This window comes from Fusarium poae, assembly GCF_019609905.1.
Source record: "Fusarium poae strain DAOMC 252244 chromosome Unknown contig_2, whole genome shotgun sequence".
In the NCBI taxonomy this organism is placed as follows: Eukaryota; Fungi; Ascomycota; class Sordariomycetes; order Hypocreales; family Nectriaceae; genus Fusarium; species Fusarium poae.
The window spans coordinates 928437-944638 of record NW_025408660.1 but is presented as its reverse complement, the minus strand read 5'-3'; the positions used below and the strand labels follow the sequence as shown (position 1 = coordinate 944638).

Sequence of the window (16202 nt, the reverse complement as noted above, 5' to 3'; positions counted from 1 at the left end):
AGGACGCATTCTCCTAGTGCAGACCGGATATGCCAGGGGAGTGAAGTTAAGCTTCCAATTGCTTTGGAAGCTGGAGGGGCGGGTGATAATTGGGCCCTTTAGCAAGAGAGGCTGAGAGACCAGGAAAGCATGGGGGTAGGCGTGTCTGAAACGACTGGGTATGATGGCATGTATGTGTACGAAGTACCGTACCCCTCAGCGAGAAGTGAATGAGGTTTGAGAGAGGTAGAGAGACAGGAAGAGAGAAACGAGATGACGAGTAGATCCTTCCAGCCAGCCCGGGCCCCGGTGACGCGGTAGGATCAGCAGTTGGGCAGAGACGAGATGGAGATTCGACAAGCTCTTTTGATACCTGAGAGGCGGACAGCGGTGGGGGAGCACAGACGCGACGCTGGTAACGAAACGAATTGTATTGCACAGTGAGAAGCAAGGGCAGCGTGAGCGATGCAAAGGCACGCTCTCGGGACTGTGGGAGAGCTGGGGATTGAGGGAAGAATGGCGCAAAATTGGTGAGAGAACGGATCGATTCTTGGGCAAGTATGATGTCGACTTCAAGTCGAGCGCAAATCTGGGACCGACAGCCTCCAACCCCAAGGCACAAAAGACGGTCTGCTGGGGGTGGGCGGGCTTGGGCGGGCCAGACGCAGGTAGATTTGGAGCCAGTTGACGAACCGACCCTGCCGAGTTGACAGTCGGAGGAGGCTAAACAAGACCAGGGGGTCAAGGAACCTAGATGCCGGGCTGTGTGTGACTGTGGGATGATGTCGGCGAAGACTCTTTTTTTTCTTTGGCGGACCCCTGCTGCCCGTTTTTTTCTGCCACCCCATGCACCGCAAACCAACTGGAGGAAGAGTTTCCAGCTAAACCTGGGATCAGTGCACCTGGCGGAGACTAACTTCAATGCTCGCCTCGCCTCGCCTCGCACTCTTCCCCCCTGTTCATGATCTACCACACGGCAGATTCGGGCACGGGAAACTCCATCACATTAAGCTCAGATCATATTACATCTCCATTTATTAGTTGGCAAGGGTTATTTCATGGGCTATTATGTTTTGGTGTAACGGTATCATTTGCTACTCTGTACTATAAACAAACAGTGACTAAAATATTTAGTGGAATCTTAATTGTACACGGTCAAATCCGCGGCTTTGTTCACGATGCGGGCACGATAAACGCCCACAAGAGCCATTACTTGAATAAGCGCCCGCAATGTGGGGCTGAGCCTCAAAACAGAGCGCTGAAGGAAACGTTTTCTCATCGGGCAAGTTGTGTTTCTCTATACGAAGATCCACTTGAATTTACTCCTTTGTCAACTCGTTCCTGGCCATTCCTTCGCTGAACTGAGAAAAAGAAAAGAAAATAGACAACAATGTTTCGGAGCCCTGTAAGTAGAGTCCTACCTGGCCTGGCCTGGCCTTTGGGTCGAGTCCAGTGCCTATGCGTTTGTTGGGTTAGCTTAGTTGTTTGCTAAGTTACGGGCCTCCAACGCCACGTCTTGCACTTGCCACGATAGTTTCAACGTTCCTTTTTTATGTGATCATCTCCTTCCTGGCACATCGAACCCATGCCCGACCAAGACATTTAAACAGGCACCTCGCTCTCCAGTTCCATTCCTAAATCTTTTCTTATCCATCTTTCTTATAATCCATCCATACCTACTGTAGCCCCGTTATCCATCATCTTTAATATCAACTTTCATTCTGCCTCTTGTCTTACACACTAGCCAGACATCAGCCCGTTCCCATTCCCTGATCATCTACACAACTTATTCCCTTACCTGTGGAACAGTCTGGCTTACACAAACAGCTCAGTGCTGAGACGTCCTCCACAGAGAACCAGTAGCAATCACCCCCTCAGGAACCACCATCATGACATGTCTCATGCCTATGCCTGGCCGGGCCGCTGAACTAGCTCCTTGTGCCACCCGCGCGGTAGATACACCGACTGGGATTCCCGAAGGATGGCCCAAAACAGTCAATGTGCCTATGGCATGGTCCGGTTCTCAGTTCAAACACGAATCAGAGTACATCTTAACTTTGAGCGAGTTGGATGTACAGGAAGCTGAAAAGGCTCTACAGTCCTTCAAAAGTATGTTCCTTGAGCCTCCCCTTTTGTGGCGTCCGGGATGTGGCTTACACTAAACAGCGTTGGGTCTCGATGGGGATTGTGTCTCCCGGGACAATTTCCCCCTTCCTACTTTGGGATCCCGACTGGATCAAGTTCGCCAAGACATCCATCAAGGCAAGGGCTTCGGTGTCATTCGTGGTCTGGACCCACAGAACTACTCAGTCGAGGATCTGACGGTCCTATATCTCGGTATTCAGTCGTACATCGCCAGCTGTCACGGCCGCCAGGACCGAAAAGGCAACATGCTTGGTAAGTATTCTCGGCTTGAAGGCTGCCATTCTTTTATCCTTGACGTTTATTGACTCTTTTCAGTTCACATCGTTGCCGACAATTCTTCCAATCTCAAGGCTGGCCACCATCGCCATTCCACCTCCCCCATTGTTAGTACATGCACCTGCCACCAACACAATCACGCTAACTTGCATTCCAGACTTTTCACAACGAGGAAGCTGGCGACATCGTGAGCTGGCTCACTCGAAACACAGCCGTCTCAGGAGGCAAATGCATCATCGCATCGGCCTACACCGTCTATAATGTCCTTGCCGCCAGTCGCCCTGACATGATCCGCACATTGTCTCGCTCCGACTGGCCGTTTGCCCTGTAAGTTATGTCAATCATATATGAAGAGCAGATCAACTGACTTCCTGCTGGGATAGGCCCCGCTTCCAGTGCCGCCCTGTCCTCTTCCACCATGATGGGAGAGTGATGATGAATTTTGGGAGAGTAGCCCTGACAGGGAATGCGGTTCACCCACGCTCCAGCAATCTCCTCCCCGTTACTCCACGCCAAATGGAAGCTCTGGACTCCATCGAGAATATTGCCAAGGCGACTCAATTGGAGATCAGCACACAGCCAGGCGACATGCACTTCATCAACAACCTCACAGTCTTGCATCGCCGTGGAGGTTTCGTCAATGGTGAAGCTGCTTCGGAGCGTCGTCATTTGGTACGCATGAGACTTCGCGACAACGAATTGGGATGGAACCTCCCTGTGGATCTAAGACGGGAGTGGTCTGATGCTTTCAACAAGGACGCCCCCAAGGTCTGGCACATTGAACCCATGCCGGATGGTTTCTTTCCCCTCAGGTCTCAGGCCAATTGAGGTTGGGCTTGCGACCAACCCAATTGTGAACCCAATTGTGGGGAGAGAACAGACAGTGTTGCTAATAATATGACAATAAAGTAGTATATTGCAATATAACCCATATGGTATGGACATTCTTATATTCTGACAATATGATATGAAGATTATGATATTGCGGCAATATAATATGTGGATGTCCATATTGGCAATATATTATTTATATTGGGATGTTAGTCCTGGTGTTGAATGTTGGAGGGTTCACCCTCAGCTTTAGGATTACCCGTTGGCTCGAGCCGGGGGGGTGGCCAACTACCCGTTGGCTCATGTGGGCCCGAAGGGCCCAGGCGAGCCAACCTAGCAAGCTAGGTTGGGCACAAAATCGTGAGACACGCACAAATTCGTGAGACATCGGAAGGGCCCGCTTTTTGGTGCGATTTTCAGCTTTTTGGATATTCCGTGCATCACAAGGCGTCCAAAAATGTAAGTTGAAGGCGAAATCGGTAGTTTGAAGCTGCTCGTGATGATGTATTGACTATTGAATATCTGAAGGCCGGGGAAGTGACTGTTTGAGCACCCAGGCTATGCTGCTTTGCAGGACAATTCCCCATACAAATTATAGTATATCTGCGTCTTCTGTGGCCCTGTAACTGGATTCTGCAACTATTATTTCCTCCCTGATGAGATCTCGAAGTGAATCGTGAAGTTGAGTGCGGTGTTGAAAGGGGCAGGGTGTAGAGAGACCGGGCCAAGGAGAGGACAACGGTGACTCGTGATTAGGAAGGCAGGGCGGCGATGAGGGCATCTCCACGTCGCTAAGGCATGACAAATCGAGAAGTGGGAGTATTTCTTCTTCTTCTTCTTCTTTATCGCTTTCTTCGCTGGCGAGCGGATGCGTAAGTTGGAAAATAACACTATCGTCACTTCCGGGGAGGGCTGACCAATCTACCGCGTTGAGCGGCTTCCCTGCGAAATTGGCATTGCGAATAGATTCTCTAACTTCCTGCGGTAATTGTGTATCTATCATAAAGCCGTCAGTCTTCTCATTCAGTAACTCGGTCATTTTGGATCGCTGAGTATCCATAGAAAGGTAATCTTTATCCTTCCCGGTGTGTTGAAGCCATTTCTTGAACTGTAGCTTCTTTAGAACGCCGTTCACGATGACTTCCTTGTTATCCCGCCACTCTGATTTGAAGCGCTCGATTTCTCGGATCGCGATACTGCGTGCGGTACGGAGTTGAGATTTCCCCTCTTTGGCGCGAGTCTCTGCGATAAAGGATTCTTGTTGATCACGTATTTCTTGCAGACTCACGTTGTGAATATAATCCCCTATAGGCTTTGCTTTCTTCCCTCGCTTTCTCTTATTGTATTGCTTCTCAATACGACTTCGCCGATCGTCAGCATATCTCTTAATCGTATCCTCTAGCAGCATAGCTTCGTTGACGATGTTGCGGATATTCTTGAGACCAGCGCGAGTGGGAGAACTGAGGATATCGTGATATCTCTCTCCAACGTGTTTGGCGGTATCAGAAGCGGCGGAAAATCGTCCTTCTGGAGGCAGAAGAGAGGCGTATGCAGGATCAACCGCTTGCTTCGATTTCAACTGCTTCTGGAGAAGATATGAGACTGCAGGTTGGTCTGTAGGTGGAAAAATCCCTGATTTTTCGAAGCCTGAGATAATATGAGCACGAGTGAACCCTTCATTAAAGATTTCCTTTTTTTGCCATAATCAGCATACATTTTGCAGAAGAAAAAGGATTACTAACTTACCATAAAGGCACCAGCAAAGTCACGGCGGTTAAATGAGAGATTTCCCTGCCGCAATGCCTGACGAAGCTTCTTCTGATGCGCATTCTTCATCCACTGAAATACTCCAACATCCATCGGCTGCAGCTTATGCGTTGAATGAGGAAGCAAAAAGGCAACGAGGATATCGAATTTAATGCAGTACTCACGGAAGGCAAAGGCGCCGTGACCGGTGAAGCCGTCGATAATAAGAAGCCGCCAGATCTTCTCTGCAGGTGTGCGTTCCTTCGGAGGCTCATCAAATGAAATGTGATGCTCGAGCGGTTTCCTAAGATGCTCATCACATCCAAAATACTCTTCAAATGATAGCTGACGATCCTGTACAGTAGCAGATTTCCCCCAAGAATGCCGGTTGAACTCCATCGCCCACTCGAGCGTGATATCGCCGTTCGAGAACGCCGACTCTGACTGTGCAAAGCGCATATTCGGATCACCGTCGATATACGCCCACTCCAAAGTAGGGAAAGACTTAAAGATAAGCCAGGGAGGAATCGTATCTCCTATAGCATTTCCGGTACCAATAACTGTGCAGGTTTCTCGGTCGGCAGGAGAAAGAACCTGGGCAGGAGACTTCTTCTTAGTGCGTACAATGAGGCATTCTACTCGCTCTCGCAGTATTCCTACTCTAACTCCCGCCTGGTCAGCATTCCAAATCTCAGAAGCGCCGATCTGCAGCTTCGTGATGAGTTCAGCAAGTCGTTTAAACCACTCCTTTACATCGTCAATGCCTGCAACTTCCCACGCTTCACGGGACTTATCTAACGACTTCAGAATCGATTTATCTAGCTCAGGATGATCGTCACGGAAGCGGCGATACCACATTCTGCTCACAGGCTGCGCATCAGGGTTTCTGCGGAGGCGCAGCGTGTTGGCTGCATCTTCAACTTCGCCTTTGCAAGCAGGAAGTCCTGATCTTTCCATCCACATCACGAAAGCGACGATAGCTTCCTCTTCTTCATCTGTCAGGATTCTCGGGCGACCAGCGGTCTTGAAAGCGATATCGTTCAAATCAGAGGAATTTGCAGCTTCTAGCTTCTTCACGATCCGTTGAATAGTTGCACGAGAGGAGCCGTGATGCCGTGCCTCGGCATTGCGAAGAGAAAGAGGCTGCTTGCTGACTTTGGAAGCATCGCGAGATAAGCCCTTTTGGTGCCGGGCACGAGAAAGAACAACCGCTTGCGCAGCTTTTAGATTTGCCTGTGACGGCATAATGAGGTTAGACACAATTTGTGCTCTTTTCACTGATTTCTGTCCTGACTTTAGGCGTTTTCACATACAAAAAGGCACAAAAAGGCGACACGGGCAGGTGCGGGGTCTGTCTCACGAATTTGTGCGTGTCTCACGATTTTGTGCCCAACCTAGCTTGCTAGGTTGGCTCGCCTGGGCCCTTCGGGCCCACATGAGCCAACGGGTATTAGTCAGAAAGTCCTAGATTTAGAGTTCGAGAACTCTCATCTCAAAAATGAATTTATTCCGCCTGGGAGGATACGCCTCATAGGGCCCACAACGTTGACCTCTTTTATTCTGCTGTATGCCGTGCGTGCAGAGTAGGCTTATCTCTTATTCCGGCCAAATCATGTCAGCAATCGTCGCCCCGATTGGCCAGCGCGCGTTAGACATGGGAGATCCCCGGATTTTCCAACACGGGCGGGGTGTGAGGATCAATGTAATCGGATGGACGGTTTGTCCGTTTCCAGAAGGCGCACATTCATATTTATAGAGAGAAAAAAAGATTCAACATTCATTCTAAGTACTTTGGCGCGAAATTACCTTGATAAGAAAGAGAAGGAAAGAAAATAGCAAGTCCCATGCGATGACCCCTTGATCCGTTCTCCATTTGGCGGAAACAGAAGATCCTTCATTCAAAGCAATGGCACTCCTTCGTGGTCTCTTCTGGCGCGTATGAGTCAGTTTCTAAAATGCCATGTCGTGACGATGATTATGATAAGATGATAATGAGAGTCATCAGGACTGATCTTCAAGTCCCGGTGGGAAGTATCTTCCTTCGACCCTATCGTTGCCGGTGCGATGAGTTCATCTGTAAATGGCGAGGAATGGATCATAGATGCCCTTGGTCGCCCGTTTGATGAGGCATCTGAGGCTGCACAGCCATGGGGACAGGCCTTGGCGTATGGTAGCCAGGTGCGCTTGTGCCGCTTGAGAAGCTCGAGTTGGCCCGAGGATCATGATCATAGCCGAAAAGATCTCTCTGCAGGCCTTCAAGGATATGCATGTCCGTTCGAAGTGCGCTCGTCGCTGTTGCCGACTGTCGCAAAAACTGGATCGTCTTGTGGAACAGTGTTCGGAGGAGTTCCTCATCCACATAAGTGTGAAGAATTGGGTCACGGAATGCAGCTGATAGGATTAACAGGTTGCCCCATTGCCTACAATGTGGTCAGTTGAGGTGGAGGCAGTTGGTGGGGAAAGGGAATTACGCATGAGCTGTGCCGAAAACATTGGTGATAATCGGCCTCTTGTCTCCAAGACCATGGAAGGCACGGGTGCTCTCGATAAGCGCCTTGATGCCCTTTTCTGCCAACTCGACAACTTGAGTATCGATGTAGCCATGCGTCCTGGCTTTGGGGCGAATGGCAGGTGCAGTGATATTGTGTCGAAACTCGGAGCTGACGCTGGGAAAGTTGGGGCTCGATGCATGGTTCTTGATGGAGTGCGAGAACTGCAGAATTTGTCGGATGAATGGGCGATAAGCAATCACCTGGGCTCCCCAGTACTTTGCTCGCAATCTTGCCGCTAGAATATCATCTGCGGGTGGATCATCCTCTCTGAATGCGAAACTGACAGGGACCCAATGCATGCCCAAGACAACATCAGAAACAACGCCAACATTTCCGAACTTATCCTTGCCTGGTTTGGCCGGATCCTCAGGGACGTAGAACATTCGGTGGATTCTGTTGAGATGAGGTCGTAGATATAGCTGTCCTGAATAGCTGTCCAGGATACGCTGGTCGAAACCTTCCAAGCGACTCATGTTGGGGTGCGGCATGTCATCTTCGTACGAAAGCAGTCCTGATGGAGGGAGTTGAAGCTCCGCAATAAGATCACCTTCTAACTGCAGGCAAGTCCAGAATGTGAGAGCAAGTTGGTTGTACTTGGTTTCCTGAATAAATTCGTTGTTGCGCTTGATTCGTCTCATTTTGTCCAAGCTCCTGGCATCTTGTTAGTCACATCATCACCTGTGTTTTATTGAAGATCATAATACCCACGGTCGCATAATGACCTGCAGCTTGTGGCTGGCCGTGTGAATGAAAGCAAAACTTTCCATTGGTCTACCCAACTGGCCATGATATAACCCAGCAAAGATGTTGGCGTACACGTCCTCCATGTTGTTGTATGCGACAATGTGGTTGCCAAGGATATCCGTAGCATATGCAAAGTACTCTAAGCCAGGAATCACCTCACAGTTTTTCTTAGGGATGTGACCAGCGCCGGAAGCACCCACGCTACGGATTGATGGGCAGTTGCCAGGGTTCTCGCCCGCTTCCGCCTTTGGTGAGGGCAAACCTGATAAGTGCGATTGCGATGAATATGCTGGGCCAGAGCATCGATTGGCCCTTGGTGAGATGGCTCCATTGCGAATGACCGGGCTGTCATGAGAAGGATGCTCTGTAGGATGGACGACATCGGGCACATTCCCGCGGTGAAGACAAACTTTACCCAAAGCCAGAACTGTGAGAACTAGAGCGGTGCGGATGGACCGATCTGGTTGACCAGTGCGAGATGGCGCGGGTGGTGGTGGCTCGGAGCCATCCGACCCCGGCGATCGTTTTCTCTTTGAGCCTGCAACTTCTTCCGTCTGCGAGCCTCCTCCAACGGCCAAGGTGGGCTTTGATGTTTGTGGTTTTGCTGGACGCGGCTGTGATGCTGGGAGGTTATCCAGAAAGTACCTGACCCAATTGTCTAAAAGCTTGGGCTCAATGATAGGGTGCATATTGAGAATGTTTTTCTTGAAACTTTCCACATACGCCCACACTTTCGGCTCAGAGAAATCGGGATTGCCATCAACCAAAACGCCTCCCTTGTATTCCACTTGATCAGGAGGGCTGAGACCACCAAGCTGGCTCCAATCAACCGCTGGTGGAGGAGATGCGATATCGGATGAATCGTCCGCCATGTCCAAGTTACCATGGTCGGTCGGTTCTCGAACTTGTCGCGATGGGCGAGCATCTTCACCTCGCCCATAAACCATCAGAACACCTCTGTTTTGTTCTTGACTGATAGGGTACCTATTCGCTGATGTGTCGGACACCTTCGCGCTCAACGTGGTGTTTTGTAAGCTCCCGAATGGAAGGCCATTCCAAGAGCAGGCCTGCTAAAGCCATATGGTTGAAGTAGGTAGGGGCAGAGATGAGGCGAGAGAGGTGAGAATTGAAGGAAGAAAAGCTATAGTGTAAGGTGGTTAGTTCTGATATCAACATGTTATTCCTCTGGGACATAGTCTACTTATGTATTTCAGCGATGCCATCTAATTTCTAATTCTTCGTCACTGTAAGCGCCCTGCTTGACCGCAGATGTATGAGGGCGGGCAAACTTACAATTAACAACACAGCCTCCCTACGCTAATGAATTTGCACTGACCAATTGGAGATCATAATGGTACTACATAGATCGGCATTATGAACAGGGTGATCTTAGTTCCGGCGGCTAATAGGCGGACGGGTACTCGTCCTTCTAAAATTGGACGGGTCCCGTCCCAGTTTCCATTTTTGGTATAATTTTCTTCCGCTATCGGATTACCTCACGCCTTGTTCCACTGCCTCAAGTAGTTTGACGAGTCCCATTTACCAGCTATTCCAACAAACCATTGGCTTGAGGTGAATAGCCACGACATATCTGAGTTCCAAATTTACTCCAAACTCTACTAGAGCTAGAGCTGTACCACAATACAACTTTCTTCCTCTTCGATGGCCGAGTACAAGGCTTCTTGTTCATCGATATCCTGCTAGGCTATTTCCCAAAGCTCACCGATGCCTCTTCTGCTTGTGAACAGTCGCCCGTTCTCGGTCTCTCGAGCTACTTGTGCTTCGATGCGATCAGGCTCTGCTTTGTCCTAGTCTGAATAAGCCACCATCTCTTCTTTGGTCCATTCTCTTAGGCTCGTTGAGGCTGCGCAGCACCTCCCCATCTGCTTATGATCAAGACACCAGCTGTAGATTGCTTTTGGATATGCTAAAGGCAGGCCCATTGCTTTCCTATACTGGCGGTTACCTAGTGAGGTTCCCGGTGGCTGGGCCTTATACCAATCATCTCTTGACGTGACGTATCCCTGGTGGATTGCTCGTGGATCATCGTATCTCAGCCGCGTTGAATCTGGAACTGGATCTTGCAAGTGTAAGGGTGACGATGCTGGCGGTCCGATAGTGGAGAAAAAATATACCATATATGGAAACTGGGGCGGGACCCGTCCGCCTATTAGCCGCCCATTCGATGTTAGTTTGGGCACGGGCCAGTGGTGGGATGGGGTGGGGTCCTTCTCAACCGTTGGTTCTGGCGTAGCGTAGCGGTCGGCGGGGGTGGAAGACAGGGATGCAACCGCTAACACGTACCCTAGGACATTAGATTGCTGGCCCGGCCATTGGAAACCGCCAAGCTTTACTACGTTTCGCAATGTTATTGGCTGATGCATACCACTTTCAATCAACTTTCGCTACGGCAGCGGCATGGCGGTGATACCTTTTCCCCCCCAGCCAGCATGACGTATTATCTTTGGGCTGCAGATGCGGTGGGTTTGATTGTTGAATCGAGGGATTTCTCTGCTCAGCCACAAACGCCACTGTGCCACCGGCGCGATTACTTCCGTTGTATGCACGGGATACAATTTGTGGACCCTTTATGAAGGCGTGGGACGCGTGGTCGAGAGGCCAAGCTGAGGAGCACCGAAGCTGAATCATGTCAACCCAGAAACGGAAAACAACCCACATTGCTCCCTCACTTTGGATTTTCGCGTCTACGGCCCCCAAGGGACGCGGCAGCATTACATTCTATCGTTGCTATCAAGAAGCGACCCACAATACCGTGGTGTTTACTCCTTTCCGTGTTTTAAGCAGTTCCGTAAACTAACTGTGATCTCTCTAGGCCTAGAGGTGCGCTGTCCCTCCAATGTCAATTAGCAGTACTGAAAAAGGCACATATTCGTAGGCTGCGCTAGCACAAAACAGCCATAAGAAAGAAAGTCTGGCACAATGATTCATCCAAAACCCAAGCCCCCAAATCAAATCCAATCAAACAAATTGCCAAACAAATCAATCAAATATGCCAAAATTTTATTTCAATCAAACAAATACGAGATCCTCGATTTGAAATAACATTTGATAGATTTGATACACAACATGCCATCTAGCCTCCATGCTGCCAAACCGTCGACCGCGCTTTCACAGCTTACCCGGAACCTGGCTAGTGAGCAACCCCAGCCAATCAAAGTCATCCATCAAGCCCTCCATTAGTGAGCTACCCCAATACCACTGTCAGGCTGGTGGGGGAGAAAGTAGCTCCTTAACTTTTACATCCCGTCCTAACGACATCAAGTCGCGTCAGTGCTAGTTTGTTTACCTTTCAACGCGTACCATTCCTCCCACGAGTCGACGCCTAACCCGATGGAATCCGACGACATCATGCTCCCTTCGCTTCCACCCTCTGCCTTTTCTTTTCTCCGACCACCAAGGAATTTGGCGAGTCAATTCGAGCTGACGACGCAAGTCAGCATTGCCAGACCACCCTACAGTTGCAGATCTTCCGCGAGCAGTGTGGAGGAACAAACGATATGTTTTGGAAGAGTCCTTGTCCCGGAAGGGCTCAAAGGGTCGGAAGAGCTGGATCAAGCGCCATGGACTTTTTCTTGTAGATTGACACTAACGACAGTCCGCTGAGTCCTTACTGGGCCTGTCGCCTGTGCGACGCGAAGGGTCAGCCTGAGTTCTTCGCCGCTGCTGCTACGAGTTCGGCAGCGGACCATCTCCGCAAGTATGTGAATGCAGTGTGGCTAACAAACCGACCGTCTGACAGACCACCTTCAGACCGCAGACCGACCGACCGGCAATTCTCGTCAGACCGACCGACCAGAGCTGCCGGTCGGATTGGGTGGTCTGAGTCGGTCTGGGTTGGGGGTTTCCAAGGCCGCCATTGGTCGGCTCCTCCTCAAGGTACCCGTGCCGCGCCCCACCTATTTTAGCACTCCCGAACTCGTTCCACAGAATAAGTGAGGCTCGGCGCAGGTAGCCATTGAGTGCACCCTTTAACTAGCGCGGGTAGAATCTCGGGATCAGATAATCAGACCTAGACCGACCGACCGGGAGCCTTGACCAACCCAGACCGACAGACCGAAGGGGCCGGTCTAGGTCGGTCGGTTTGTTAGCCACACTGTGTGAATGTGAATGTGACGTTGCGAGCTTGAGCACTATTGACCAACGCCAGGTCTCACAGGATTTTCGAGAGCAGTCAAGCAGCCGATCCAGATCTGTTAACCGATGAATCTGAATGGCCTATCCATCCACAAGTCAGCAACGACCCAGCCCCGCTAGGTCGTAGAAAACACCATACAAATCGAAACCGCGCTATTGAAGCGCGGGGGGCAGAGTCGTAGAAAAAGTAGGGGGGGCAGAGTCGTAGACATTCCAGTAGGTAAAATGGCCCAAACCGGTATGCATCAATTCATTACAACCAGGTGAGTATTTTCCCCGCAAAGTAGCTTATTTGAAGCCCGATTGAGGCCGTGCGATTCATTTGAAATATGTTGGATTGGTTTTGATGTGGTTGAAATTGACCGGGGAATCGATGGAAGCCAGTAAGATCATTGGTCAGGTTTCGCCCAGTACGTTGGCCCGTGCATTTCGGTACATCAAAGACAAGTTGGGGAAGCGAAGGTTAGAGTAGGATATAACCCGGGAATAAGGTCAGGGTTAAGTGAAATAAATTGGGTTAGGGTAAGGCAAGGGCAATCATACAATTAAGGTTCAAGAGCACCCAGGCAACCAGAAAAGCAAGTTCAGGTTAATATTAGTATTTAATAACCATAACATCAGGGTAAATAATAACATTAATACAAGAAGCCCAGAGAATCACACCCATTACCAATATGGAGCCATTTATTTATTTACCCCCATTCCCATTTGTGTTTTGCAGCGATTGTAAACTAGGGTTTGTTGTGAGTGAGGTGTACCATCCACAACCCCTCTTTCGCCACCACCCCTCTTTCGCCAGGCAAAATAAAAAAAGTTCCACCAAAACTCATCAACTTCACTTACACGAAAGTCAGCCTAAATATATAGCTACTCAAGAGAAATTACCTCTATTGATCATAAAAATGATTGGATGTGATGATTCTGACCTTATAAGGCTGTGCAGGGTACGTGATCTATGCGTGCTGTGCTATGGAAATGTCGTTAGTTTGATCGCCAAATTCCTCACCGCTCTTTGCCTTGTTTTTGGTCTTTGTCTTTGACAACGACATGAAAATGCTTAGGTCAAGACTTCGATGGAAATACACAGAGGACGACGTGGCAGAGGCCATATTGGACGTTACTGACAATGGCTTTTCACCCCCTCAAGCCGCTCATAGACGGGGAGTGCCCCGAAGGACTCTAATCGACAGACTTCACGGCCGCGGGGCCGTGAAAGAGCAGATCCACCCTCATCGACGGTTGTCCAAGAGACAAGAGGATAGGCTGGCTTTCTGGATTCTCCGCCAGGAGTCCTTGGGCTATGCTCCGTCCCATAGTCAAATCCGCGCTTGTGTCATGGGCTTGTTGAGACAGCAGGGCGAACATCCCAACTTGGGACGCAACTGGGTGATCAAGTTTATCAATCGCCGCGCAGATCTAAAGACCAAGATGGGTAGACGTCAAGAAGCTAAAAGGTTCGACTCTTTTACCCCTAAAGCGGTTCATTGGTACTTTGATATCCGGGATGGCCAGTATGGCTGGATCAAGCCTGAAAACACCGTCAACGTTGATGAAGGGGGTATTATAACTGGTTTCGGCAAGTATTCACCTCTACTACTTGTCTGTGCTTGCATTTTGACTGACTAATTCTCTTCATTCAGGCCTAGATAGCTTAGTTGTTGGAAGCGCGGACCCGAAGCGCAAGGCGTTTCTCAAAGGACCACAAACTCGAAATTGGACTTCATTCATCGAAGCTGTCACTGCTGACGGCCGCGCTTTAGTTCCTGGCATAATCTTCAAGGGAAAAGAACTGCAGAAACAATGGTTTCTTGAGGAGTTCAAGCAGATAGCAGACTGGTATTACATAACATCGCCCAACGGGTGGACTGATGACCACATAGGCATTGAATGGCTTGAAAGAGTTTATCTACCCCAGACTACACCTGCTGACGAGTCAGACGCTAGACTGATCATTTTAGATGGTCATGGAAGCCATGCAACAGTATGTTCTCCATTTTCCCCACCTCAAGATTAGTACTGAGTGATGGAAGGATGAATGGATGGCTACGTGCTTTTTGAACAACGTTTATTGCTGCTATCTACCAGCACACTGCTCTCATGGACTCCAGCCACTGGACAATGGAGTATTCAACGCATTGAAGGCTGCATATCGACGAGAGTTGGAAAGGTTCGCTTCGTTGACTGATTCCGCTCCGATGGACAAGGTCAATTTCATCAGGGCCTACGCCAAAGCTCGCCGAGTTGGAATGACTAAGAAGAACATACTGTCAGGCTGGAGGGTCACTGGAAACTGGCCAATTTCACGTGCGAAAGCGTTACGGCACCCTGAAATCCAACAAGATAGGCCAAACGGCAGCCCAAGAGTGACTCCTGAACCCAGGCCGTATCTTGGCTCGGACGATACGCCACAGACGAGCCGTCAAATTCGTGATCTTGGGTTGAACAAGACACCAAAGACGCGGAGACGATACAACGTGATAGCCAAGGGCTTTGAAGCTCACCAGCAGACAGTAGCGGCGCATACGCAGAGGATTGCCAGCCTAGAGGAAGAATTGGCTCGGCTGAAAAGAGGAAAGAAGAGGAAGGCGGTGCCGAATCCTAACAAACGTTTCATGACTCTTGGAGAGACTCTAGCTGGTAAAGAGTCCATACCAGAAGGGGCGACTCGTTATACGCCTATCGGGGTGGAATTTATCTCTTCAAGCGAGCAAGAGTCAGCATCGGAGGCTGGCTCGGTCATAGAAGTCAGAGAGGAAAACATACCCCACCAACCAACCAACCAGGCGGTCGCAGCGGATAGTGAAAAAAACCAGAGTACAATAGATTGATCTACTTATGACTCATTAAATTAATGATTTTACGCATTTCTGTCAATTTGGTCAAATTCTGTGTAGTTAAGTGAAGTTGGTGAGTTTTGGTGGAGCTTTTTTTATTTTGCCTTGGCGAAAGAGGGGTGGTGGCGAAAGAGGGGTTGTGGATGGTATGTCTCAAGTTGCGATAGACCGATTCCGTGTACTGACAATTGCCAGGGTTCCTGCGATATGTCGGCGAACCTATTCGCAAATCAGTTCAATATCGCCCTCAACCGAGATGCTGCCAAAGCAGTGCTTAATCGATCAACAGAATTCCTAAAGTTTACTGTCGTACCTTCACACACAGCGCAAAGTATAAAATACTCAGCACTAGGCCTGAAGAATGTTGGAGGGCATTGCCTAGAAAAGCGAATTCTCGGCTTCAACTGCCGTGAGGACCCCCTCAGAATCGTCGCAAACAACGTCTCGTTAGACGGTCAATACTCTGGCAAAGCGTATCCGATGCCCGACTTGACCGCGTTCTTATGTGCGCTTATTCCCAAATATATGGAAGGTATGGGGTTCAAATTGAGATTCATAGAAGTCAATGAGAAGAATTCCAATGGCGCACTTCTCTTTAGACGTTCTGATAAGGGGATTGAAATGTACGACTGGAGCGATAGCGACGAGGGGAAAATATTGACGGAGACTGAGGTGACGGGAGTCTTTGAAGCAACAGCAAAAGGTGGAGAGCTGCTGGTGTAAGACACATAAGATAGCTAACTACCTAACTACCCTATTTTTATTTTTATTTTTATTTTTTAAACGTGTGTTCTACAGGGAATTTCAAGTTCAGTTTTAAAATTTCGATCTTCGATTTTTGTTCTCGCCCGCTAAAATAGTAACGTGATTGATTAGTATTGGAAGGGAAACTAAACCTGAAAAGCACTGTACTATCCCCCCCCTTCGGAGCCGGAGCGGC

The 16202-nt window shown here is 49.4% G+C and overlaps 4 protein-coding genes across 4 annotated transcripts; 3 read left to right on the top strand and 1 right to left on the bottom strand.

Moving 5' to 3' along the window:
- Nucleotides 1-1868: 1868 nt before the first annotated feature.
- FPOAC1_013526 (uncharacterized protein) lies at nucleotides 1869-3228 on the top strand (the record flags this gene model as incomplete). Its single annotated transcript, XM_044857867.1, has 5 exons — nucleotides 1869-2088; nucleotides 2146-2376; nucleotides 2440-2507; nucleotides 2558-2727; nucleotides 2784-3228. 5 exons carry the CDS (start codon nucleotides 1869-1871, stop codon nucleotides 3226-3228), a joined length of 1134 nt encoding a protein of 377 aa, XP_044701249.1.
- A 3844-nt stretch (nucleotides 3229-7072) lies between these two features.
- On the bottom strand, nucleotides 7073-9220 carry FPOAC1_013525 (uncharacterized protein; the record flags this gene model as incomplete). The annotated part of the gene is made up of 3 exons (XM_044857866.1): nucleotides 7073-7397; nucleotides 7449-8180; nucleotides 8325-9220. 3 exons carry the CDS (start codon nucleotides 9218-9220, stop codon nucleotides 7073-7075), a joined length of 1953 nt encoding a protein of 650 aa, XP_044701248.1.
- A 2422-nt stretch (nucleotides 9221-11642) lies between these two features.
- On the top strand, nucleotides 11643-12117 carry FPOAC1_013524 (uncharacterized protein; the record flags this gene model as incomplete). Its single annotated transcript, XM_044857865.1, has 3 exons — nucleotides 11643-11830; nucleotides 11890-11991; nucleotides 12045-12117. The coding sequence occupies 3 exons, from the start codon at nucleotides 11643-11645 to the stop codon at nucleotides 12115-12117; spliced, it is 363 nt and encodes a 120-aa protein (XP_044701247.1).
- Nucleotides 12118-15469: 3352 nt separating this feature from the next.
- On the top strand, nucleotides 15470-15985 carry FPOAC1_013523 (uncharacterized protein; the record flags this gene model as incomplete). The annotated part of the gene is made up of 1 exon (XM_044857864.1): nucleotides 15470-15985. One exon carries the CDS (start codon nucleotides 15470-15472, stop codon nucleotides 15983-15985), a length of 516 nt encoding a protein of 171 aa, XP_044701246.1.
- Nucleotides 15986-16202: the final 217 nt, after the last annotated feature.